Genomic DNA, 25,386 nt, shown 5'->3' with positions numbered 1-25,386 from the left:
ACATCTCAGTGCTCATTCCTGCATCAGAGTGCAAGCTTGGTAATTGGAGGGAGGGGAGTGAATTTTATGGAAATTATTTAAACAAGATACGTGCTTAAATCAGAGGTAGGCAAACTATGGCCTGTGGGCCACGTTCAGCCCGCAGGACCGCCCTGCCCAGCCCCTGAGCCCCCAGCCCCTCCCCCACTATTCCTCCTCCCCCACAGCCTCACCTCGCAGTGCCGCCGGTGTGGCTGGCTCCAGCATGGGGAAGCGGGAAGTCCTGGAGGGCAGTCGGGGACAGGGAGTGGGTGGAGGGTCCCGCACTGGTTAAGGCATGGGAGTCCCGGAGGGCCTGTCAGGGGGCAGAGGTGCGGATAGGGGTCGGGGCAGTCAGGGGACAAGGAGCAGGGAGGGTTGGATGGGTCGGGCGTTCTGGTGGGGGGCAGTCAGGGGACAGGGAGCGGTTGGATGGGGTGGAGGTTTGGGGGGCAGGGCGGTCAGGGAATGTGGAACGGGGGGGGCGGAGGTCCTGGGGGGGCAGGGGTCCCAGGAGGGGGCAGTCGGGACAACGAGCTGGGGGTGTTGGATGGATCAGGGATTCTGAGGGGGGCAGTCAGGGGGCAAGAAGTGGGAGGGGGAAGATAGGGGGTGCGGGCCAGGCTGTTTGGGGAGGTACAGCCTTCCCTACCCAGCCCTCCATATAGTTTTGAATGCCATTGTGGCCCTTGGGCCAAAAAGTTTGCCCACCCTGGCTTAGAGGCAGCAGAGCTACCTAAATTCTCTTCAAGTGTTCAGGATTCTCCTCTGGTGTATATCAGAAGTCTGATTTCGGAATGCTGAAATAGTTTTTCCACTTTGAAAAGTGCATTCCTTGAGAACAATAGCAGTAACCTTGGTTCCAGAACTGCATGCAGTATATGAGGAAATGTATGAAGCAGCCACATGGTCATTGATGCAGTTAGAAGAAGTCAGATATGCAGTAGGGCAGAGGTGGGCAACCTACGGCCCGTGGGACCGTCCTGCCCAGCCCGAGCTCCTGGCCCAGGAGGCTGTCTCCCCTCCCCCGCAGCCACACAGCGCAATACTCTGGGCGGCAGAGCCCAGTGCTCTGTGCTGCATGGCGCGGCTGCCTGCCACCCGTGTGCCAGGCAGCATGGTAAGGTGGCAGGGAGCAGGGGGGGTTTGATAGAGGGCAGGGGAATTCGGGGGGCGGTCAGAGGGCAGGGAATGGGGGCAGGGGTCCCGGGAGGGGAAGCCGGGAAGGGGGGGATTGAATGGGGTGGTGGGGGGAAGTTAGGGGCAGGGCGCAGTTAGGGGCGAGAGGTCCGGGGGTGGTCAGGGAGAAGAGGTGGTAGGATGGGGCAGGGGTCCGGGGTCCCTGGGGGGGCCGTCAGGGGGTGAGAAGTGCGGGGGCTTGGATAAGGGGTAGGGGCCGGGCCATGTCTGGCTTTTTGGGGATGCACAGCCACCCCTAACCGGCCCTCCATACAATTTCAGAAACCTGATGCGGCCCTCAGGCCAAAAAAAGTTTGCCCACCCCTGGCTTAAATAGACATCTACTGGAAATCTGACCAAGTCAGAGCAAGTGCATTCCACATGTGAATCTATAAGGTTTTTAAATTTATTTCATGGTCAAGCTTGGACTCTTCAATTATTCAATCCACTTCATTTATAAAGCTCTCAATATTGTAGCTAATTGTAGGTTACCAAGGCAGCAATATATAGTACATGAAAAACCGGAATAAAAAGAAAAGCTAATTATAAAGTAAATGATTCATGATAAGCTTAATTTATATTGAAAGTTACAAATCAGATCCTTACCCAAAATTCATTTAAACCCAGCCTCTCAGCTAGAACACTTACTGTATTAAGGCTCTGTTCACCCTAAGTGACCCCATCATATACTGCCAAGTTTACTAAAGGACTGTATGTCTTAGTTTGTTCAAAGTTTATGCCAAATCCCGCTTGTCTTACTGCTGCAAATGGACACACAAGGCTCTTCAGAGTCACATTTTGCAACCGGGGGCAAGGGAGGTGCAATGGGTCGTTGGTGGTGAGATGGAGAGTGAAGTGAGCCCACTCCACAGTCACCTGGCAGTTACAGCTCCTGTCCTGTGGGGCTGGGCCTGGCTCTCCACTGCAGCCATGGCACAACGGTGCATGGGATCACACTGCCATCCAGGGGTGGCCGGACCAAATTTGAGTGAGTGGCATTGCAACCGTTGTCACACAATCCTGTGCACCATGTTGCAACAGTTGGAGCAGGGAGCTGGAACCAGCCCCCCAGGAACCACCCCTTCCAGGGGAACACAGTGCACACTTGCTCACCAGCCCCATGTGAAAAGGCACCACACGCACCCAAAGTCTGCCGAGGGGGCATTCACCCCCTATTAGCTCTGTCACTGCATCAACCCGATTATGTGTGGATCCAATTTAAACCATTTGATTTCTTGACCTTTGCAGCTCTGGTGCCTTCCAGTGCTGAGGGCCAGGTTGGTCAGCAGGCAGCTTCTTTAAGAGTGGAGCAACTTCCCATTGGTTAAGCAATTATGTCATCTCTGATCTGCCTAATTATGGCAAGCCTGGGGGCCAGGGTGTAGAATCCGGTTCCCTCAAACAATTCCCAGCTACTGTGCCTATAAGCTGTCACACACACAGTGCCATTATGTAAACTCTGCTTAAATCCTGCAATGCACTGGGAATTCTTTCTAATGTTCATTTTTAAGCAGTTCCTACCTACTCACTTGGACACATACCCACCCTTGCAGAGCTTGAATATGGCACAAAAGAGGCAGGCATCTGGAGGGGCCAGTATTCAGACTTTGTACACTGTCAGCAAGAGACAGGTATTGAATGACTGGCTGACCAACTCTATGCGGTAGCTAATTGTAAGTTACCAAGATAGCAACATATATTACATAAAAACTAGAAAAAGAAAGCGGATTGTAAAACAGATGATTCATGTTAAGCTTAATTTCTATTGAAAGCTACAAAACAGTGTTTTCTTGTACTGAAATAGTAATGGTACATTTTAAATACCTGGACAACGATACTTTCTGGGATGTTCTAGCACTAAGTAAGATTACAGAAGATCAGTACTTATTATGAAAGTACTGAAAGTATGAAGTATGAAAGTTTTCCCTTTCTCACTGAAGGACAAATGCTTTGTGGAAAATTTGAGAAAAATCAATCATTTGTTACCAAAAAGCACCTGCAATTTAAGCCCTTTGAGGTATCTGTTCTCTTTGTGCTGGCTGCTGTCCAATCAGTCCCCAACCTGGCTGAGGCCTCTAGACGCTACTGAAATACAAATGTTGAGGATGATAATACTAAAAATATTATTTTCCCCTCCCTACCTCAAAGGACTGGCTGTCCCCATAATCCATATGAACTATGCCGTGGTGTGTGATTTTTCTGGCTCTGCTCTCTTCTCTTACCACATATGTGAATATTACTGGTTTTCCCAATTTAGGACCCGATTTAAAGCCTATTGAAATCAATAGAAAGGCAGACTCCTATTAACTTCAGTGGGCTTTGGATCAGGGCCACAGAGAACAGCAGAACCAACTAATTGTAATTCAGTGCAAAGACTGAATAAAAATAAAATCTGCCCCCTGCAGGTAAGGGAGGGTTAATAGAAGGGTGAGATTTTCAAAATGCTCAGTGTTGGATTAATTCTGCTCCCACTACAGTCAGTGAGGATATGACTACATTGCAACTGGGAGCAAGCCTGGGTCTGCAGGCTTTTCCTAGTGCACTAAAAATAGCTCAGCCAATGTTGCAGCTCAGGCTGGAGCTTAGGCTCTCAAGCAGAGAAGGGGGGTCTCCTGAGACCAAGCCACAACATCAAAGCAACGTCTACACTGCTATTTTTAGCACACCAGCATGAGCGCCAGGAGCACAAGCCAGGCTTGTTCCCAGCTGCAGTGCAGACATACCGTGGGAGTTTTACCATTCACTTCAGTGGAAGCGGAGTTTGTCTGTTGCTGAGTGCTTTTGAAAATCCCACCCAAAACAGGTGAATCGTTTTGTAGAGCCTTACACAAGGGTCCAGAGTAACTATGTTTAAGCTTTCAGATAAAACATCACTGATTCTTTTTAATCATTGATTTAAAAAACCCTTAACAGAAATAAAAACAGAAAAATTATAATTCTTTAAAATGTATTTCCGGTTTGTGCTGCCTGCTGACATTCACTTCCAAGTCATCCATACCAACAACACAGACTGGTCATTCAGTATCTTTGGTGCAAAGTTAAGTGATGAGTGGTGGCAACATTGATCAGAGGTGATTTTTGCCACTGAAAACCATTTCCTCAGCTCAAAATTCTTCAGTCACCAATATTAATGACTAGAAACCAATTTTTCCAAGGCATGAAAGTGCCCCAAGCTAGCCCAAACACACACCTAAAAATCGGTAAAAACAGAAGTGGAAAACAAGAAGCCCTAAATTCATTCTACTAGTAACAATATGTATCTTACAGTATATTTACTAGGCCACACCCTTTATTCCTGTGCATACCTGTTGAGGAACTCCTGGAAAGAAGAGAACAGAAGATAGTTTATTGCACTGAAATCCTGGTCTGTTTCATTTAAATGGAACTGCAAAAACACCAGTTCCCTTTTCTTCACATCTCGAGGTCCTTGGACAATCAAAGCATGTTTCTATAAGCACAGAGAAAGAAAGAGAGTTATTGATAGAACTATGAAAAAAGTAAAGGAATCTTCATTTCCTGTCACTGAACTTGTCACCTGTCACTAATGCATGACAGAAATCTAGTATACATGGGCATTTTCATACCTTTGGTAAGTACACATCAATTAAGATATCCAGTGAGAATGGTTGGGCATACCTAAATTCCTACTTGCTGATTAAGGGTATATGTACTCTGCAAAGAGAAAGTGTGATCATAGCACAGGTAGGCATAGTCATGTTAGCTTTACATTTAGCTAACATGGGTAAAGCAGCAGTGTAGACATAGTAGCATGGGCTAGCAACCCAAATAAGTACCCTGGGTCCCTGGAGGGCTTGTACTCTGGAGCCTGGGCCACCATGTGTATGCTGTGTTACCCGAATTAACTCGATTAAAACTAACTCAGGGATGCCTACCCATACTATGATCACACCTTCAAATCTCAGGCAGTGTCTGCACTGCAAAGTGAAGTCTTTAAATCAAGATTGGATGTCTTTTTAAAAGTTCTAGTTTCACTACTATCATTGGGCTTGATACAGAAGTTACTGGGCGAGGTTCTGTTCTATTATGTATGAGGTCAGATTAGATTATTATAATCCCTTCTGACTTTAAAATCTGTGAATCTATGATTTTTCAGCTCTTAGAACCTGGAGAGTGATCCTGGCTAGTCTAGAAGCACGTCTACACTTCAAGCTGGGGGTGTGAGTGTAAGCTCCCTCTAAGATGTGCAGCCATGCAGCTGCCTCATAAGCCCCATGCAGGGATGCCTCTCCCCCTGCACGGACCTGCCGCGGCGGGGAGAGGAGCCCCTCCCCACCAACCCCAACATGGACCTGCTCTGTCCCGGACTTGCCACGGCCAGGGAAGAGGAGCCCCCTCCCTCGGCCCGGCCTGGCCTGGCCCAGCCCCGCCAGAGCTGCTGGGGAAAGAAGCCCCTCTCCAGGCCCACCAGTGCTGCCGGGGAAAGAAGACCCTCCCTCGGCCCAGACCAGGCCCACTGGAGCTGCCGCTGCCAGGGAGAGGCACCTCTGCCCTGGCCCCAGCTGCTGCGGCGAGAGAGGGCTGGGGGGAGTATGTTATAAAGGCCAGTACCTTTTCAGGGCCCAATCATACATTCTTTATGGAATCACACCTCCAATTGACTCCAACCTGCCTTGAAGTCACTGGGAGTTCTGTGTGCACAAGGAATGGAGGATTGGATCCTACAAGCCTCTTCCAGCAGCCCCGGATGACTTGAGAGTCTACCTAAGGAAAAGGCGGGGATTCCCTGCAAAACAGACGGTCACTCATCTAGCCCAAACATCTCACATAAATATAATTCTAAGATCCAACACTGACGATAGACAAACCTTGACTGACAGGCTTTGAAAAGTGATGTCGGGGAACAGAACCCCACTTTAAGCAGAGAAAACATAATATTGTACATGAAGTTGCATACCAGACAGCATGCTCAGTATAGATCCCTGATCCTGCAATTTGTTGCCCGCAGGAGAAATCCCATTGACTCCAGTGGGACTCTGCATGGGCAGAGGTCTGACAGTGTGGAGTCAAGTGCAAAATCAGAGCTACAAGAGCACAAAGATTCTTAAAATGTATCTAATACATGCAGCACAAAATGCAGGACTTTAGCACACTGAAACAGGCAATCATAACAAGAGCAGAGAGAGAGAACACATTACAAATGAACCTAACATTGCCTTTGCTCTTAAATAAATATCAACACAAAGAAGAGGGGTGGGGGGCAGCTCCCCAGAAAGAAGTGAAGAGCAAAGAAGAGGAAAAATGGTTGGCATGAAGGGGTGTTTACACAGACTGCTTTAAAAAGAGTAAATTAAACATGAACAACAATTTTAAACTCAACAAACTGACACATTTCAGCCTGTTTTTTAAATAAAAATTATCTAAATATGATCAAAAATTGCTCTTGCAAATGCAGCAAATAAAGGTGGACTACAACTCAATTCCTTTCTTACATGAGCATCACCACTATTGGTTCACTCGATATTCAGAGTGCCTTCCTAATCTAATCAGTTTAGCTGGGTGCCAAATTCACATGAAGATTCCAGCAAGTTTGGTAAAAGTGACATTACAATATATGTATGTACATCCACACATGGAATATGTAAAAAGGGAATCTAAGGACCTATCCTGCTCCAACTGAAAGTCCATGGAAAAACTTCTGCCTTCAACTGAAGCAGGATTCAACAAATTGAACATATCTCACAATCTAAAGTTGCATGCCAGTTTTGATTTTTATAAGAAATGAACCAAAAGTTGCACTGTCAAAAATATCTATTCCGTTCCATTCTATTCAGATTCTTATGACACACATATCGCTCAGCTATCAACAAAATAAACCAACTGATGTCTTTTACATTTCTAAAAATAAGGACTGATTGTTCGAAAAAAGTTAAGAAAGAAGAAAGCAAGTCTTTCACAGCAGTTCCTGGATAACATATACTGCTACTCCGGAATGCTGCAGTGCACAAAACCACCCCATCCGCTGAATTCTGTTCCTTTGTCTTTTTAATCATTACCATGGTTTGATTAGTAAAAGGATCTGTGTAGTTGATTCTCTGAGTGGTGCACTCAATTTCTCCTGGCTGACCTGGGTTTATCAGAGGCGGAATGTGATCATAGTAATGATGCTTGCAGCTAAGCAGCTGAGCCTTGCCTGGGTAAAGTGCAATACCTGTTTCAGGGGAAAAAAGTTGGAAGAAACATAAATGAGAGTTGATTTCTTGCCCAAGTGGATTATCATTCTAAGATTTAATCCTGCAAGGTGCTGAGCTCCCAGATCCAGCAAAGCATTCCAAGTTAACGTGCTTAAATGCTCCGCTGGACCAGGGCTAGACTGCTCAGCACCTTGCAGGATTGAGCTCTGAGCAGCAGGTTAAAAAATAAAACAAAAACTCTGCCTATTTCTCTTTCAGGGCCTGATCCAAAGCCCACGGAAGTCAACGGGAATCTTTCCACTAACATCAGAAGCTGCTGGATCAGGCCCTAAAACCCCAATCCAGAGAAGCACCTAAGCATAGGTGGATAGGCCTACTGAAGTCAATGGGACTCCTCAAATACTTAAAGTGCTTAACTGTTTTACTGGATCAAGCCCTTAAACCATAGTGTATAAACCCATATTGGGAATATCCAACAGAAGTAATGTACTGTCTACGGAATCTCTAAAGTCACTGGCTGACAAAATAAAAGCGAAAAGATGTTCCTTCCTATGGCAACAAATAGACATTAAAATTACTAAATACTATATCAAGATAAATCAAAGATATAAAACACGTGTCAACAAATTATCCTCTCTCATCACTTTTGTCATCAGGGAGGCAAGCTATTTTTTCCCCACCTATGCTGCAATTAATATATTTAGCATAAAGTACAACAATGCTTAAGTCCAATGGTGGGTATAAAAACTTCATGTGTTTCTTTCTGGCTTCCCCCTCATGAAAACCAGCAAAGCTCTTTTGCCACATTTAGTCTGGGCAACACAGATTTGCTTGAAGACAATATAGATCAACTACTTGAAAAGTAAAAATATGCTACATGTGATTTATAAACCTACACCAGTTACTGAAGTACCCTGTATGCCCTCTCATAAGTCAAAAAGGAAAGTGGAGAGCGTCTAAAATACATTTTGCTAATCTCCAGTGTTCCATGCTTGGAAGAAAAATCTGGTCAGTTTTAAAAAAAGTTAAAAAGTAATTTCAGATCCTACAACTTCCTGTGGGCCCACTGCCAATTTTTGTGGTTTTACAATTAGATTTTTATTTTTTAAAATGTCTTTTTCTCCCCTGTCACGGTGTGAAAGACTCACACAAATCATAGGGGAAACAGACAAAGGCTTACATCAAGGGACCTTACATCAGATCCCTGTCAGTAGACACCTGAGCTTGTGAATGCAGCTCCCCACAAAGATCTGATTGGAGAATTGGGGCCTAACTGACTACAGAGGAAATAATTAAAATTAACTTTACACAGAATGCTGTCAAATGCACACAGTATAGCTGAAAAAACCCCAAATATTTTCTCTCTAATCTTTCAACAATAGTCATGGGAGGGATTACTCCTAACAAGAGTAGGTGGGTAAAATTTTCAGACAAAAAAGTGTGATTTTTAAGTTGACTGTGTCCCTTTGAGTAAGCTGCTGCAAGTGCTGATTTGAACTGCATGCTCTACCACACTGTGAACATTAACTGGTTAATTTTTTTTTATATACACATACACACACATTTTATATATATATATATATATATACACACATATATATATACACACACATACACACACACACACACACTACTCCAAAGCATTTTAAAAAGAACAATGAAGTCACCAAAGGACTGCCATATGATGCTCTGATGTTGTGTTGTGATATTGATAGGGTGGAGCTGTTTCATTGTCACTGCCTACTGATGCAATGCTATAATGTAAATATTGCAGTGCAACAGCAAACTATGACAGTATGATGATTTTGTGGCTGCCTATAAAATCCTTTTAATACGAAAGCTCTGCCTTCTTTTGACCATTATTTCTTGATATTTCAAGGGGCAGGGATCCTGGCAGCAGTCAGATGTGCTGCCTTGGCTAGGTTAAATAGCTTAAGGAGCACTCCGGTGATCAATTCTCTTCTCACTCCCAAGAGATCAAGATGACCCTATTCAAGTCTATGGACTCTGCAAAAAAAGCCTCATATGAGCTACTGAAGAGCTGCATGAGCCTCTAAAGCTCGTATTAACATTATACACGTTCAGATTCATCAAGTCTGTCTCATAATAACGGAGAAAAGGTTCCATGCATTGAAGTCACCACCACCATGTGTTAAACAAAAAGAGAAGCAAAGCCCAAAGCATTTTTTGCATCACTTGGACCGACTTGGAGAGTAAACGGCACCAGCACTTGTTACATGCAAAATGCTGTCAGTAACACATGCAAAGATTTGAATGACGTCTTGAGATACAGTTGGACTTCACCACTATGATGATTTATTTCCAGAGACTTACCAGGAGCATCATACAAGGGCACCTCCTTGTAAGAGACAGACATCACCGGGTGTTTGAGCTTTTCCCTGAAGTCAGTGATAGTTTGGTAGACAAGGAACACAGCTACAGCCATGAGCAGCAGATAAATGAAGAGGAGAATTACTGAAAAGACATTCTTTAGGCAGGTCTTGCTGAAACGCACAGAAGGGCTACTGGTACCTGATTCACTATCTAGGACTGAACAAAATATGGGATTAAAATTTGTAAGTATATTTACTTACAGTCTTCCACACTGAATCATGCAGAGTGTTTATTTCAAGATGAACCATTTGCAATGAGAGGGAACAACAGGCTTAGTTTGATTTAAAATACAAAAACAAATTAATGTTTTTTGACTAGCGAACAGTCGTCTGTTACTTCCCATGAACATGACGAGGTGTAATCAGTAAGGAGAGGGAGGGTTCTGTCTTTGTTTTACCTCCCACATTACGGATAGTGCCTAGGGACACAACAGGCAGAAGAAAAATACATTAAAAAAAGAGGCCAGGTCAGCTGAAAAATTCAGAGTTCACAGCGAAAAGTTCCCTGACGGAGCCTTTTTCCCCCCCCACAGCATAAAAGACTCATCTCTCCCAAGTCTGAACCAACTGATCCTGACCAGATTTAATCTGTGCATCAACACAGAGGCTTTCGGCACTGTAGTGCTCTTATGTAGCTAGCTAACAGCAGCGTGCATGCACAGGGTTACCATGTGTCTGGTTTTCTATGGGAACACCTGGTCGAAAAGGGACCCTGGTGGCTCCAGTCAGCACGGCTAACCGGGCAGTTAAAAGTCCGGTCGGAGGCGCAGCAGGGCTAAGGCAGGCGCCCTGCCTGCTCTGGCTCCGCGCAGCTCCCTGAAGCAGCGGCATGTCCCCACTCCAGCTCCCACACGTAGGGCAGCCAGGGGGCTCCACACGTTGTCTCTGCTCCAAGTGCCGGTTCCACAGCTCCCATTGGCTGGGAACTATGGCCAATGGGAGCTAGGGGGGCAGCACCCATGGACAGGGCAGTGCACAGAACCGCCTGGCCGCACCTCCATATAGGAGCTGGACAGGGGATATGCTGCTTCTTCTGGGTAAGCGCCGCCAGGAGGTAAGAGGGGGGGTGAGGTAAGCACCACCCGGAGCCTGCACCCCTGACCCCCTCCCACGCCCCAAACCCTTGCCGCAATCCCCTCCCACCCTCTGAACCCCTTGGTCCCAGCCCGAAGCCTCCTCCCACACCCTGAACCCCTCATTTCTGCCCTCCCCCAGAACTCACCCCCCCAGCCCAGGGCCCTCACCCCCCTCCCATTCCTTAACCCCCTGCCTCAGCCCAGCGCCCCCTCCCATATGCCGAACCCCTCAGCTCCACCCCCCAGCACCCTCCTACACCCCAGTGTCTGCATACCCATCCCCAGCTTGAGCCCTCACACCACCCCCCGCACCTCAACCCAGAACACCTTCCCACACTCCAAACCCCTCAGCCCCAGCCCGGAGCTCCCTCCTGCACCCCCCATCCCTGGCTCCAACCCAGAGCTCACACCCCCAGCTGGAGCCCTCATCCCCCTCCTGCACCCAACTGCCTGCCCCAGCCCAGAGCCCCCTCCCGCACCCTTAACTCCTCATTTCTGGCTCCGCCCCAGAGCCCGCGCCCCATCCTGCACCGCAACCCTCTGAGCCAGCCCAGTGAAAATGACCAAGTGAGTGAGTGTGGGGAGAGTGAGTAATGGGTGTGTGTGTGTGGACTGAGTTGGGGAGGGACCTCAGAGATGCGGTGGGGCAAGGGTGTTTGGTTTTGTGCGAGCAGAAAGTTGGCAACCCTATGCATGCCCCAGCTTAGAAGTCAGTCAGTTATATGTTATCCCTACATTTTTAAAGACTAAAGTCTAACATCTAACTCCGTATGCATATTATATAAAGTTGCACATGAGAAGGATTCCAGTTAACTCTAGAAAAAATCTGAAGTTATCCTCTCTCAAACACTTTCACTATCTTTATCAACAGGATGGGTAATACTGTCAAAGTCCTTTAATCAGCTTCCCTTCATATGTGTAGACACCCCCACCCATGACTTGCCTGCACAACTTTTAAGAACCAACACTTGACTTACACACAAGGAGGTTTAACTATGTGCACTATATAGTTGCACACACAAATGGGGGTTATAAATGGCACATGCAGAAGTGCCAGAAGTGGTGGCTATATTTTGCCAATTTGGTCTTTTACACCGGGGGCCATATAAAAAAAAAAATCAGCCTTTATCATGCCACCATATGTCCTATCCTTCAAATGTAGGAGTATGCTGAGATGTTTGTTCCCTACCACAGTAAATACTGACCCTTTAAAAGCTCCCAGTGAACATGTGCCTAGTCAAATAATGGGATTCCACGGTCACACAGGCCATTCCCACACAGTTACTGCCAGGAGAGGACAGCCTAAAAAACCAGGGCCTTATCTACACAAGAAAATTGCACCAATTAAACTTATATTGTTTTTTTAAACAAGTGCAAAAGTGAGTATGGACACTTAGTTTACACCTATTCTTACTCAACACTGCAATAAACCGGATTTAAACCAAAATGCACATCCACACAGTATTTACTGTATCGGAAGTTAGGCCTTGTCTACACTACACAGTTTTGACAAAACAGGGGAGGGGTACACATTACAAAGCTACTTTTGGCAGCAAAACTCTTTCTGTTTTGCCAACAAAATAAGATCACCTCGACAAGAGGCATAGAGCTTTTCAGGGCAAAGTTAAAGCAACAAAGTGTCAGTGTAGATGCTGCCATTCATTATGTCACCATAACTGGCCTCTCCCAGTATCCCACAATTCCCACCGAGACTGTTCTATTCACTGTTTTGAATTTGGCTGCTCTGCATCTAACTTCGAAGGCAGGCACCGCTCCCCTTTCAAAGCTCTGGGAAGTCGGGGGGTACTGGGGGAGAGAGATTGCTGTGCAGAGCCGGGCTGATGTGTCCCCCTCCTCCTGCCTCAGGATTGGTTGCTCAGGCTGCTGTGTGACCTTAAAGAGACAGCATGCCGACACACTCTCCACCAACCCACACAGTTTCTGTCTCCCCCCAACACACACACACACTCTCTCCTTTCCCCACTCTTCTGCCCCCATACATTTCAGTTGAAAAGCAGCTGGCAATGTACAGGATGCCCCTGGAACCATGGGGTTGAGAAATCATCATCATGTGACACTGTCCCTGCCCATGAGGCATTGCAAACCCTTCCCAAAGCACCCTGCAGCCAGTTGCCCAGTGGAATAGCTACCCACAGTGCACTGCTCTCTGTGTCAACGCAAGAGCTGCTAGTGTGGATGTGCTCTACTGACACAAGAAGCATACTGTGTACATGCAACAGCAGTTTAATTAAAGCAGCATAACTTTTCTTGACAAAACTCTGTAGTGTAGACAAGGCCTAAATTGGTTTAAAACCACACCTTCTGTTTAACTGGTGCAACCTGCTTAGGTAGACAATGCCTATACCGCTAAGTTGCAATACACCGGCTCCCTGGAATTGCACATTCAAATCCCAGCAGGGTCAGCTCAGCACTTCACCTTTCTAAGGCAGAGAAACAATCTCCTTTTAAATGGATTTTGCTGGATTTTCTTTGGTTTGGTTCTAACACCAGGTTAATATCTGTAGCAGAGGAGATACCGTGATGTGGTCTCATGGGTAAGGAACTCTTCAGCTCTTCTTTGGTACAGTATTTCATTACTGACAGTGAGCCATTTATTGTTTCAATTGCTCCCCAAAAGGCCATTCAAAACAAGCAGCTTTTATTAGGCACTTGATAGAGGACTTCTGGAACAGCAGCTCTCACCTGGTAAAATAGCTGAACTGGTATCCTCCTGATCGTCGTCCACTTCCCCCTCCTCCACTGGCTCTGGATGCTCAGCTCCATGCTCCACTTCCTCACTCAGCTGAGGAAATACATCCCATTTTCAAATGTACTTTTATATCACCACAATAATGATTATTTTTTTGTATTATAGTAGTGCAGTGGGATCTAGCTGAGCCCCATTGTGCTAGGTGCTACACAAATACACAGGAAAAGAGCTTACGACATAAAGAGACAAGACTAAGGATGGGAGAAAGGAAGTATTATCCCCATTTCTGAGAGATTAAATGACTTGCCAAGGCAACAACGGAAGTGTGGGAGCCTGAAATTGAACCCAGATTTTTCACACACCAACACAGTCCAGCACACCAACACCCTTTAAAAACCAGCACTTTTCAACAGCATCTTCAGCCCACTTGAACCTTCAAAATTAAGGTAGTGTCTCATGATCTCAACATGTTCTTGAGTGAAGTAGGTCCATGTTTCAGCATATATATTATTACAAATCACAACCCATGCCACAGGACAAAGCATTAGCACACTGCAATCATGTAACCCTTCTGCCCGTCAGAGTTGGCAGCAACAAGGGCCGGGTTCAATATCTAGGAGATCCATTCCAATAACACAATGCAAACCAGCTCGAGCCCCCACCCAGTGACCTGGGACAAATATATACCACCCCCGCTGGGCGCCTCCAAGAGGCAATACTTCCCCTCTCGCAAGCACATAGTCTGAGTGTAGCAAAAGCCTTTTAATAACAGAGAGAAACAATGTGGCATTATGTTGGGGAAACACCACCAACAGGATTCATAACACAACCCATGAGCAAAAAAAAAAACCCACCCCAAGCAAATTGGGGCATGCCCCTTTCCCTTTGGTTCTTGAGTCCGGCAACCGCAAATCACCCAAAGTCCCAAAAGTCCAATGCCCCAAAAGTCTCTGTCCCTGGTCAGGGCAGCCCCAGAGTTCGAAAGTTTATCTGCAGAGCTTTACCTCCCAACCTGGGTGGAGATGGGACGGGGGTAAGAGACACCTTACATGATCTGAAGCTGACCGCCCCATAGTGGCGCTCCGCTCCGCCAGCCGCCCCACGAACTCCTTCGCTCAGCTGCGCTCCGCTAGCCGCCCCACGAACTCCTTCGCTCAGCTCCACGGCCCACAAGCAGCTCCTGCCATCCACAAACTGCTCTGCGTCGAACTGCTTCACCAGCCGGTCCACAAGGCACTCCAGCCGTCCCACAAACTGCTCCACAATATATCTTCAGGCTCCCCCACTACTTAACACAACGCTCAGTGATTTCAGTTCTTAGGTGAATTCAGCTTGTAGTAGGGGAGCCCCAGTGCTGGTGCACTGTCAGCCCAAAGCGGGCTCAGCAGCCTATAACTAGACTTCTAATGAAATCAAAATTAGCTCTGATATTCCACAGTGGAGAGAGGAGGAAGTGCAATTAGCATGTAAGGCCCTCACCAAGGGGCCCATGCCACCAAGTATTAATACTTGTCCCCAGCCTCTCTCCATTCACACAGTTTTGGAACCCATGACCCTTGCCTAGCGAGTGCTACTTAGTTGACGGTGAATCCCTCCATCATAACAAAAGGCCATGTACAGTTCCAAGCACAGTTCCCATAATCAGGGTAATAACAATTTATTCTTCCTGCCCCAATAACAGAGACACTGGGGATCCCACAGCAGCCAAAGTGACCATTTGGGCAGCTATGGTCTCATTCTAGGCGTGGTGGGTGTGCCTATGCAAATGAGATCGGCCCCTGAAGTTCTTTCCCACAACTTGCCACACCTCACCACCAGATGTCAGGGTGGAGCTCATCATGACACTGCTTACAATCAGAAGAAAGAAAAGGAGTGCTTGTGGCACCTTAGAGACTAACAAATTTATTTGAGCATAAGCTTTCGTGAGCTACAGCTTACTTCATCGGATGGGCATCAGAAGGGCATGCAAGAAATGTTATTGTTTTTAACATAGATATTAGTGCAAGTTACTCCAGAGCGCAGCCCAAACCACCTCAGCGGATGTGTCATTACAAATGAACAGTCAAAAAGTCGACAAATCGCTGCTCTTTATTTTTCAGCTCAGTGCAGCTGCTAACAAACAAATCAGGGCTTTGCAAAGAAGTAATAGCGATCACGCGTTTTCTTGTTCCAACTCAGAGCCCAAACTGCCAGGACATTTTGGTCAATGTCGTAAGCTTGTCACATGAGATAGGCATCAATATATACCACAAAGCATCTAGACAAAGAACTGGGGAACACATGGAATCCAAACAATGAAAACTTGGTTTTCCTTTTGTTTAAGAAAAAAGTCCTATCATCTTTTCCCCAGGTGTCCCTCACAGAAGTTGAAGGGCTAAGGATCCTTCCTTTGCACCAACTTTTGTCTATCTCATTTTAAAATATACATTTTTTTATTTTAAACATTGTAATAAAATATACTGATTGATCATTTTCACTTTTTAGCGACTTATATTCCAGCTCTCAAATATTATTCATTTTACAGATGCAAAATCTTCTTAGGCAAAGAGCCTGATGCTCCCCTTTCTTCTTGCAACTTTGTGTAGTCATTCACACCTGCACAAAGCGAGCGCAAAATGTTACCGCTGTTTCACACACACTTTGCACAGGTGTGACTGACTTCTCAGGGTGTGAGGCAGCAGAGACTCAGACCAGCAGAGAGAGAAAGGTTTTGTCGACAGAGGTTTTGTTGCCCCAGTATAACTTAAGGTGTGAATTTCAACATATTAAGGCCATGTCTATACTAGTAAGCTTACAGGGGCACAACTGCACTGCTGTAAGATCGCCCATGTAGCCGCACTATACTGACGGGAGAGAGCTCTCCCGTTGACATAACAAAACCACCTCCACGGTCAGCGGTAGCAACTCTCCCGCCAACATAGCGCTGTACACTCCGGCTCTTCTGTCAGTGTAACTTATGTCGCTCAGGGGAGGGGGTGTTTTTTCATATTCCTGAGCAACATAAATTATACTGACAAAAGTGGTAGTGTAGACATGGCCATAGTTAAACAGATACGCAAAGCAGTGTGGATTCTTATGTCAGTTTAAGAGTGGATTATTGCAGGTTAACTTGAATAGATTAGGACAGGCGTGGCCAACCTGAGCCTGAGAAGGAGCCAGAATTTACCAGCGTACATTGCCAAAGAACCACAATAATACGTCAGCAGCCCCCAATCCACTCCCAGTGCCTCCCGCCTGCCGACAGCCCCCACCAATCTGCGCCTACTTCCCCCTCCCCCACAGTCAGCTGTTTTACAAGTGCAGGAGGCTATCGGGGTGGCAGGCTCAGGGGAAGGGGCCTTGGGGGAAGGGATGGAGTGGGGGCAGGGCCTGGGGCAGAGCAGAGGGTTGAGCAGTGAGCACCCCCCAGCACACTGGAAAATTAACATCTGTAGCTCCAGCCGTGGAGTCAGCGCCTATGCAAGGAGCTGCATATTAACCTCTGAAGAGCCGCATGTGGCTCCGGAGCCGCAGGTTGACCACTCCTGGATTAGGAACAGGTTTAGTTAAACCAAAATAAGACACTCTTATGCTGAAATAAAAGTGTCTGCAAAGCCTTTAGCACCAGTTTACTTAAAGATTAGACTGTAGGAACATTTAGTTTGGCGCAAGGCGAGTTGTGACTCTACCCCACACAAGACTGCTGTGGGACTAACTGTGTGTGCAGACTCTGCTGATTCCTATTAATAATTCATTAGTGACCTTTGATTTAGTCTCCTTTGAAATGTGGCTAATCAAATGGCACTAACTAACTGTTAATACATTTCAGCTGGGTTCACATGGATGGATCCTCACAGACTACTGCAGGGTAGAGTCACACCGCTGCTTGCCATGAACTGATCGTTGCTGTAGACAAGGCCTTTTACAGTTTAAAAGTTGATTCAAGTTATACTTGTGCAACTTCCTCATGCAGAAAAGACCTAAGGGACTTATCAAAAGTCACAGACCTAGTCAGTGGCAGAACCAGAAATAGTTTCCTCAGCTCCTGACTTCTCATCTTCTCTCACCATTAGACACTCTTCCTCCTAACACACAGACACTTCATCTGCCTATATTGTCTAGTTAGGGGGTTAAAGGCATTCGGTATTCTGGGCTCTACCACTGCCAGACTGTGACACTATGGACTAATTACTTAACCTCTCAATGCCCCAGTTTAGCTCTCTGTAAAATGAGAATACTACTATCTACTCTTCACAGGTGTTTGAAGGTTTAATCAACATAAAATGCATTGAAATCCTCAGATGAAAGGTCCTACAGAAGCACAGAATATAATTAACAACAGATGGTTCATTCTTTCTTTAAACCTGCAACTTGGTCACATCAGGTCTAAACAAAGAAAACCAAGTGCAATGAGAGGTTTTGAGCAGAGTGGAACTTGAGAAGCTGAATAAGCCGCAATTGTTTCCAATTCACAGCAATATGTAAATTGCAGTGAGAGAGAACTTCCATGTCAAATTAAATTAAAATAAAAATGGAATGGAAAAAATAACTGCAATAAATTTCAGTGTAATATCAAAAGTAGAAAACATATTATGATACAACATTTATTACACTCTCAGGGTAAATCTACAATGACCCTTCTTTAATATGCTGGAATGGAAGAAAGAGGAAAAATCAAAATATAGAGCATTTCAATGCACTTCAGAAGCAAAATATAACATTTGGAGTTCTGCACTGGTGAGACAGTTCTATTTTTACAAGCCTCTTACACTTAAAACCATCACAGGGCTGTCAGCCCAAAGCGTAAGAAGCACTAACCCTTGGGCCCAGATCCACAAAGGGACGTAGGCACCTAAGTCCCTTCATGGATCGCACCCTTAGTAACTAGGTGAGCTGTGCTGGTGGTCTGATGCTTGTAAGGACAACTGACTTCACTGGAAGTCCAGAAAACTCATCTGACCACAAACGTGCATACAAAATTCACTCCAAACCACTAAGAATCACATATAGCACTGGACTTTAAAAGCTTAACTCAACCATGGGGTAAGCCATTACATCTTGGGAGCACAGCATTCAATCCAGAATGAGTGTATGCAACCTTACAAAACCTATTTCACAGCCAGTCCCATCTGCATACACACTAAAAGCTACAGTCCACCAATAACAGGATAGCAGGAGCAGTATTACCATGCAAGTTTATTCCAGTTTCTTCAAATGTACCAGTATATGCCCATATGAATGAAACTATTCACAGATGTAAAAGCGGCAAAGAGTCCTGTGGCACCTTACAGACTAACAGACATACTGGAGCATAAGCTTTTGTGGGTGACTACCCACTTCATCAGATTCATGTAGTGGAGATTTCCAGAGGCAGGTATAAATATGCAAGTAAGAATCAGGCTAGGGATAACGAGGTTAGTTCAATCAGGGAGGATGAGGCCCTAATGGATGTCAACACTGACTTGGGAGATAGGGGCAGATCAGGGGAGATACAAAACCCATACTTCAGTTCAGGGCTGGTTACAGAAATAGCAGCACCACCTGCTCTTCACCCACTTCCTACCTTTATGTGAGTGAAGTGAATTTCATCCAGTCAGAGAAAACCCTGCTGGGGGGTATGAATAAAGGGAGAAATGTTCTGTTTCACTTGTTTGTACATGAGGTTATTTAAATCTTTTAATGTCTTCTAGTCTAACATGATAAATGGGAGAAGAACTGATAAATGCCGATAGGCTAAACTAGAGCTTCCTACGGCGCAAGCCCAAGGCCAAATGTAGCTTGCAACTTCCTAAAATGAGGTAAACAGCTGTGTGGTGAAGGCAAAGGTGACGATTAACTTGAACAAGACAATTTCTATGCACCTACCAAGAAAGATACAAGTACAAGCAAGTATAATATTATGCTTATATAAGAGTTTGATATGCAAACTAGATGCAGGCTTCTGGCACGATTACAACTGGGCCTTCAGTATCACTTTTCATGTCTGACAGACCCCTCCTTTGCTATAAAAGTGATAAAGTCACCTGCCCACTGTATGTACCTATACTTTCTACAATTTACAATGGACTGTATTTTCACTGACATTTCCTTGTTTTTAAATACAAACATGTATTTGCCTGTATCAGAGATCATCCTTTTTCGTGCCTATGTATTTAAATACAAGGACCCTAGGGATCAGGGCTCTACCATACAGAGAAAGCAGGTGGATGCCTTAGGCAGCAAAACCATTCATGAGGCGATCTCTCTGAGTGACTGCAGGTTGGAAGGAATGGACACTTTACAGTTTGCCTAGGGCAACATAAAGCCAACAGCCAGCCGGTTTTGCTATGGCTCTGACTTTCTATGCCCTAGGTGACCTATCAAAGTCACTGAAGATCTGGATAACCAGAAGATGACTGTTTAATAAGCGCGGGGACTGGCGCCAAGACGAAGATACTGCAATTGCTTTTAAACAGACTGAAGGGGAACAACACACATACGCCCAAGTGATAGCGGTGTTCAGCTTGAGCGCAGGTCCAGGGCAATCAGCCGCAGCGCTATTTCACCGTAGATCTGAGGTTTACCATTAATGTGCACGTCACCGGATTGCTGCACCTAGCTGGAAACGGCTGCGCCCTCAGAGGCTGCTGCGAAGCCGTCCGGCACCGTGCTGCTCTTATCGCCGTCGCTGTCTTGCAGCTTTCAAGCCACGGCCGCAACCCATTTGCCGGTGCACAGCTGCTGAGCCCCCGTTACGGAGTCGGCTGGGCAAACAAAAGACCCCCCCCGGCTTGCGGCGCCGCCTGCCTTCCTGACGCCGAGGCACTCGCCCGACCGAATTAACCTTCTCCCCTCCCCGCCGCCCCTCAGTACCTCCTGGTAAGACGCGGCGCTCTCTTGTCTGAGCATGGCACCAGCGAAGAGCGCGGGAACCAGCCTCGGCGGCAGCCCCCGAGGGCTGAGAGGGGGGAACAGCAGGCGCACGACAGCAAGGAGCCCGAGGCTCTGCCACCCCAGCGCGAGCCCTCATGGACCCTGTCTCCCCGCCCCCGCCCCCGCCCCCGCGGCAGGCTGTCGGCGCAGGCGCACGCGCGCGCGCCTCACCCTCTGTCTTCTCCGCCTGCGGCCGTTGCCGCGGCTGCCCCCACCCCCTTCCCTCAGGCGGAGCAGTTGCAGCGCAGGCGTGAGAAGCGCAGGATTCTGGGGAATGTAGTTTAAAACCGACCACGCAGGGCCCCGGCTCTATCCTGACCTACGGCTACCCAAGAAGCCTTTTCACGGAAGCCGCGAACGATTTAAAGCCGCCTGGGGACTGTCCAGCAGGGAAACAGCATTTTCTGTGCATGTCAGCGGTGAGCACCACGATGTTTAACAGGATTTCTCCACGAGAGACAGCAACCCACGGGTCTCCGTGTGCGGGAGCACCAGGAGAGGCAGAGCAGAGGAGTGATATGTGGGAAGACTAGAACTGCCAGCCCCAGGAATTCAAAAATGTCAGGCCCCCCCGCAAAATCAAGAGAGAGGCTTAAAATAATAATTATGGTTTCTTTTTTATTTGCCTTCTGGTTTTTGAACATTTAGAGTTCAGAGTTTCAGGTTTTTCTCTTCTTCTAAGAGGGCTAGCAACTTGCTTTTTTAAAAATGAAAGGTGAGGTTATCACATAATCACAGAATTCTGGGAGCTGGGGCTTTAATAAATACACCACATACTGCAAGACTTTCAATAACCATCACAAGAACTGGCAACAGCGATTTTACTTTCTAAACCTCTTTATTAATTGCTGGTGAATCCTGCTTTGGGGCTGAAGATGGGAACAAACAGTCATCACACAGCAATACAATTGCAACAGACTAAAGAGAGTTACACACCTTTTTAAATGCTACATTTTAGAGGTTGTCAGACTTATTTTAAAATATTTTTAATATTGAAGGTTTAATAAGTGCCTCAGTCTGGTAAAGATGCACAGGTTAGATAGGAAGCGTGTGTTTTAATTAAATATTTTTAAATGCCGGATGTGCTGCTTTTCAGAAAATGGCCTGGAAAAACAATTTTACAGTCTCTGTCTAAGGTGCACACCATTTCTAATTCCTTACTTACTTGTAGGGTGTTATAGAATATCCAGTTAATGGACCCTGATTCTGCAGTCAGACCCAGATGGAGTCCGCAGACCTCAGTGGGGCTCTGCAAAGATCCACCCACATAGATCTGACTGGAGGATCAGAGCCAATATATGTGACATGCTTTGGAGATGAAGGGTGCTACATAAATGCAGACTGACAAGCTATTCATATGCAAATAATATATAAATACATTCTAAATAGCATTAGTGCTGCTTCTCCTATCATGCAACTGACTGTTACGTTTGAAATTCAAAAACATATATATACACAAACCACTCCTAACATTACATCCAAACTGATTCCATCATGAGAATAGCAATAAGATGAACACCTGAAGGTAAGCAAATATGAGGTTGCCCAAAAACAACATGGCAAAGACCTGTGGAAGCTGAGCTGAAAAAACCTGGGGCACAGCTGGGTAACCATTGAAAGACGTGCCAGAAACAGACAGGAGTGGAGGAGCTTCGTCACTGCCCTAAATGCCAGAACTGTAAGAGGTACTAACTAATGAACTAACTTAACATTACAGCAGTACCACTATAGAATAGCTTACTGCTTAACAGCTTTTTCTAAAATCCAAATGCTTAAGTGCATTGTCTTAAAAACTCCTGTGCCTAATGAGGATCTGGGGTAGAGAGTGTGGTCCAAATATGAGATGGTTTGAGCAAGGGGTACTTGAGATACAGCTTTGCTCTAAAAAAAGAGTGAGATCAACATTTTACAGTTCTTATGTTTTTCTGTGCACACCTAGTGCTCAAACTAGGGTTCTGATCCTCCTCATACTGATATCACCTGCTAGGAATTGATCTCACCTAGTGTCCAAAACCCACTGCTCCCACGGGAATCACTATTTTAAAAGTTATTTAGGGTTAAAGTTGGATCTATAATGTAGCTCAAGCCAAGCTGATGAGCCAGAGAAAGTTATTTGAGGATTTCACAGCAGGACTGGGACTCTGGTGAAAGCCAGATTGTTTGCAGACAGGTAAACAGAGTAAGGGTGTGGCTCCAGGTGACATGCTGTGGCCATTGTACCTAAGCAGCACCCATGAACTTAGAATTTGAGTCCTATCTGTGGCAGCTTTTTTTGCCATGCATACTAGTTTCATTGTGCAGGGGCTTCTTCTGGAATTTTTGCTCTCAGAGCAAAATTTTTGGTATGAGCCAATATTTCAAATTGCTCTGAAATCCATAGCCATACTCAGATTTTACTTTAGAAGTATTGTGAAAAAATAGCATTAAATAAACAGAGGGAAAATGAAAGACACTAGTAAGCAATATATTAGGGTAATGTAATAATGCCTCATAATCCTTACCCATTTCCACAATCATATGATTGAGTGTGATAAAAGAAAACAGCTGTCACTCTCATCAATGTCAGCCTGATAAAGGGGTTTCAGACCATTAGGAAACACCCCCTCCCCCCAAAAAAGAGCCATATTCCAAGGACATGCATAAAGTTAACAATGACTAATGTGATGCTGAGGTACTATTTTGACTGATAACAGTATCCTATACTTCCTGTGAAAAATAAACAGATTTCAACCATCTACACAAACCAAAGTTCATATATATCAATTTTACTGTTCAAGTGGTATAGTTTCTGTGAAAGAAGGGTCCAAATGAAATGTCAGATATGATAAAAATTAGTCACATAGAATCATAGGACTGGAAGGGACCTTGAGAGGTCATCTAGTCCAGTATCCTGCACGCATCGTAGGACTAAGTATTATCTATTCTAGACCATCCCTGAAAGGTGTTTTTCTAACCTGCTCTTAAAAATCTCCAATTATGGAGATTCCACAACCTCCCTAGACAATTTACTCCAGTGCTTAACCACCCTGACACAAAGTTTTTCCTAATATCCAACCTAAGCCTCCCTTCCTGCAATTTAAGTCCATTGCTTCTTGTCCTATCCTGAGAGGTTAAGAAGAACAATTTTTCTCCCTCCTTCTTATAATAACCTTTTATGTACTTGAAAACTGTTATCATATCCCCTCTCAGTCTTCTTTTTTCCAGACTAAACAAACCCAAGCTTTTCAATCTTTCCTCATAGGTCATGTTTTCTAGATTTTTAATCATTTTAATCCACAAGTATTCCTTTTCTTTTTGCGGATACAGACTAACAGCTGCTACTCTGAAATTAATCATTTTTGTTGCTCTTCTCTGGACTTTCTCCAGTTTGTCCACATCTTTCCTGAAATGTGATGCCCAGAACTGGACACAATACTCCAGTTGAGGCCAATCAGCATGGAGTAGAGCAGAAGAATTACTTCTTGTGTCTTGCTTACAACACTCCTGCTAATACATCACAGAACAAGGTTTGCTTTTTTTGCAACAGTGTTACACTCTTGACTCATATTTAGCTTGTGGTCCACTATGACCCCCAGATCCCTTTCTGCAGTACTCCTTCCGAGGCAGTCATTTCCCATTTTGTATGTGTGCAACTGATTGTTCCTTCCTGAGTGGAGTACTTTGCATTTGTCCTTGTTAAATTTCATCCTATTTATTTCAGACCATTTCTCCAGTTTGTCCAGATCATTTTGAATTATAATCCTATCCTCCAAAGCACTTGCAACCCCTCCCAGCTTGGTATCCTCCACAAACTTTAAAAATGTACTCTCTATGCTATTATCTAAATCATTGATGAAGATATTGAACAGAACCGGACCCAGAACTGATCCCTGCCCTTCCAGCATGACTGTGAACAACTGATAACTATGCTCTGGGAACGGTTTTCCAACCAGTTATGCACCCACCTTATAGTAGCTCTATCTAGGCTGCATTTCCCTAGTGGCTCTTTTAAAATAGCCATACTAATCCTCAAGTGATAACCCCCGAATAGCCACCTTAAAAAAAAAAAAAACAATCAGTGCATAAACTGCAACAAACATTTTCAAAATGATATTCATCCTTGAGATGAATGAGCCACCTCAGACTTCTGCAATCGTTCCGCACTGTAGAGGATTCTGTTGAGCCTTTCCCCCTACATTAGCCCCAAAGTGGAGTACAAAAGTCTGGAACAGCCCTTCATTCTCTCTTGCTGCCTCCAACGGGTAGATAGGCTCTTCACAGCTTGTTGGTTCCCTCTTCCTCCCCCCACCCATGGGCCTCCAGCCCTGCTGGGTGCATGGAGAGGCCAGGACCAGGGCACAGCAGGTAGTTAAGAGGCAGTGAGGTGTTCCCAAGAAGCCTCTTTGTGTGACACACACACACACACACACACACACTCTTCCTCAAAAAATATGGAATTGGCCCCAAAACTTATTAATGCAGAGTTCAGGCTGCCTGCCAGTGCCTCATAACTAGGCTTGGCAGAATTCAATTGTGTAATTTCACCAAATAAGACTGGTGTTTATTTTTTTATATTTAAGTTTTCAGAGTTGTGGGAAATTATTGGTGTTTGGAGCGTCAGTTAAGATTCAAAAAGTTAAAGGTTTATAACCATTAAAACACAAGTTGTCAACATCACATTAAAATATACAAAGTAAATATCCTTAAATCAAATTCTCAAGTAGCATTTTCTTAATTTGGCAATCTGTAAATTTTGATTATTACTGATGGAAATATTTTTGTTGGGTTGTGTGTGTGTACAATGAAGCTGATGTTTATCAACATTCATTGCTAAAAATCTAATTCTTCCAAGCCTACTAATACCCTTCTAGAACAAAGGCACCTATATTTAAATCTCTAAAAACCAGGGAATAAACAGTTATGGTAAAACAAACTTGAACCTCTGAAAACCAGTACATTCCCCCCCCCCCCTCGCAACCTTAGTTCTG

At 45.3% G+C, this 25,386-nt stretch overlaps 1 protein-coding gene across 9 annotated transcripts in view; it reads right to left on the bottom strand.

The window, feature by feature from the left end:
• Positions 1-20,537, bottom strand: part of PACC1 (proton activated chloride channel 1) — a 49,676-nt gene extending 29,139 nt beyond the window's left edge. For 5 of the 9 annotated variants that reach the window (XR_012158246.2, XM_073338982.2, XM_073338987.2 and 2 more), the window contains exons 1-5: positions 20,360-20,537; positions 13,522-13,621; positions 9,684-9,899; positions 7,212-7,366; positions 4,503-4,645 (exon numbers count right to left, since the gene is read on the bottom strand). Coding sequence is in view for 8 of the 9 variants with exons in the window: in XM_073338982.2 (XP_073195083.1) it covers positions 4,503-4,645; positions 7,212-7,366; positions 9,684-9,899; positions 13,522-13,621; positions 20,360-20,395 (650 nt within the window). In the remaining variant the exon portion in view is untranslated. The other 4 variants (XM_078852276.1, XM_073338988.2, XM_073338984.2 and 1 more) reach the window with 4 other exon arrangements.
• Between the last annotated feature and the right edge of the window lie 4,849 nt (positions 20,538-25,386).

This window comes from Lepidochelys kempii, chromosome 3 (genome assembly GCF_965140285.1).
Source record: "Lepidochelys kempii isolate rLepKem1 chromosome 3, rLepKem1.hap1, whole genome shotgun sequence".
NCBI lineage: Eukaryota > Metazoa > Chordata > Testudines > Cheloniidae > Lepidochelys > Lepidochelys kempii.
Note: the sequence above shows the minus strand (reverse complement) of the source record. Positions and strands in the feature narration are given on the sequence as shown.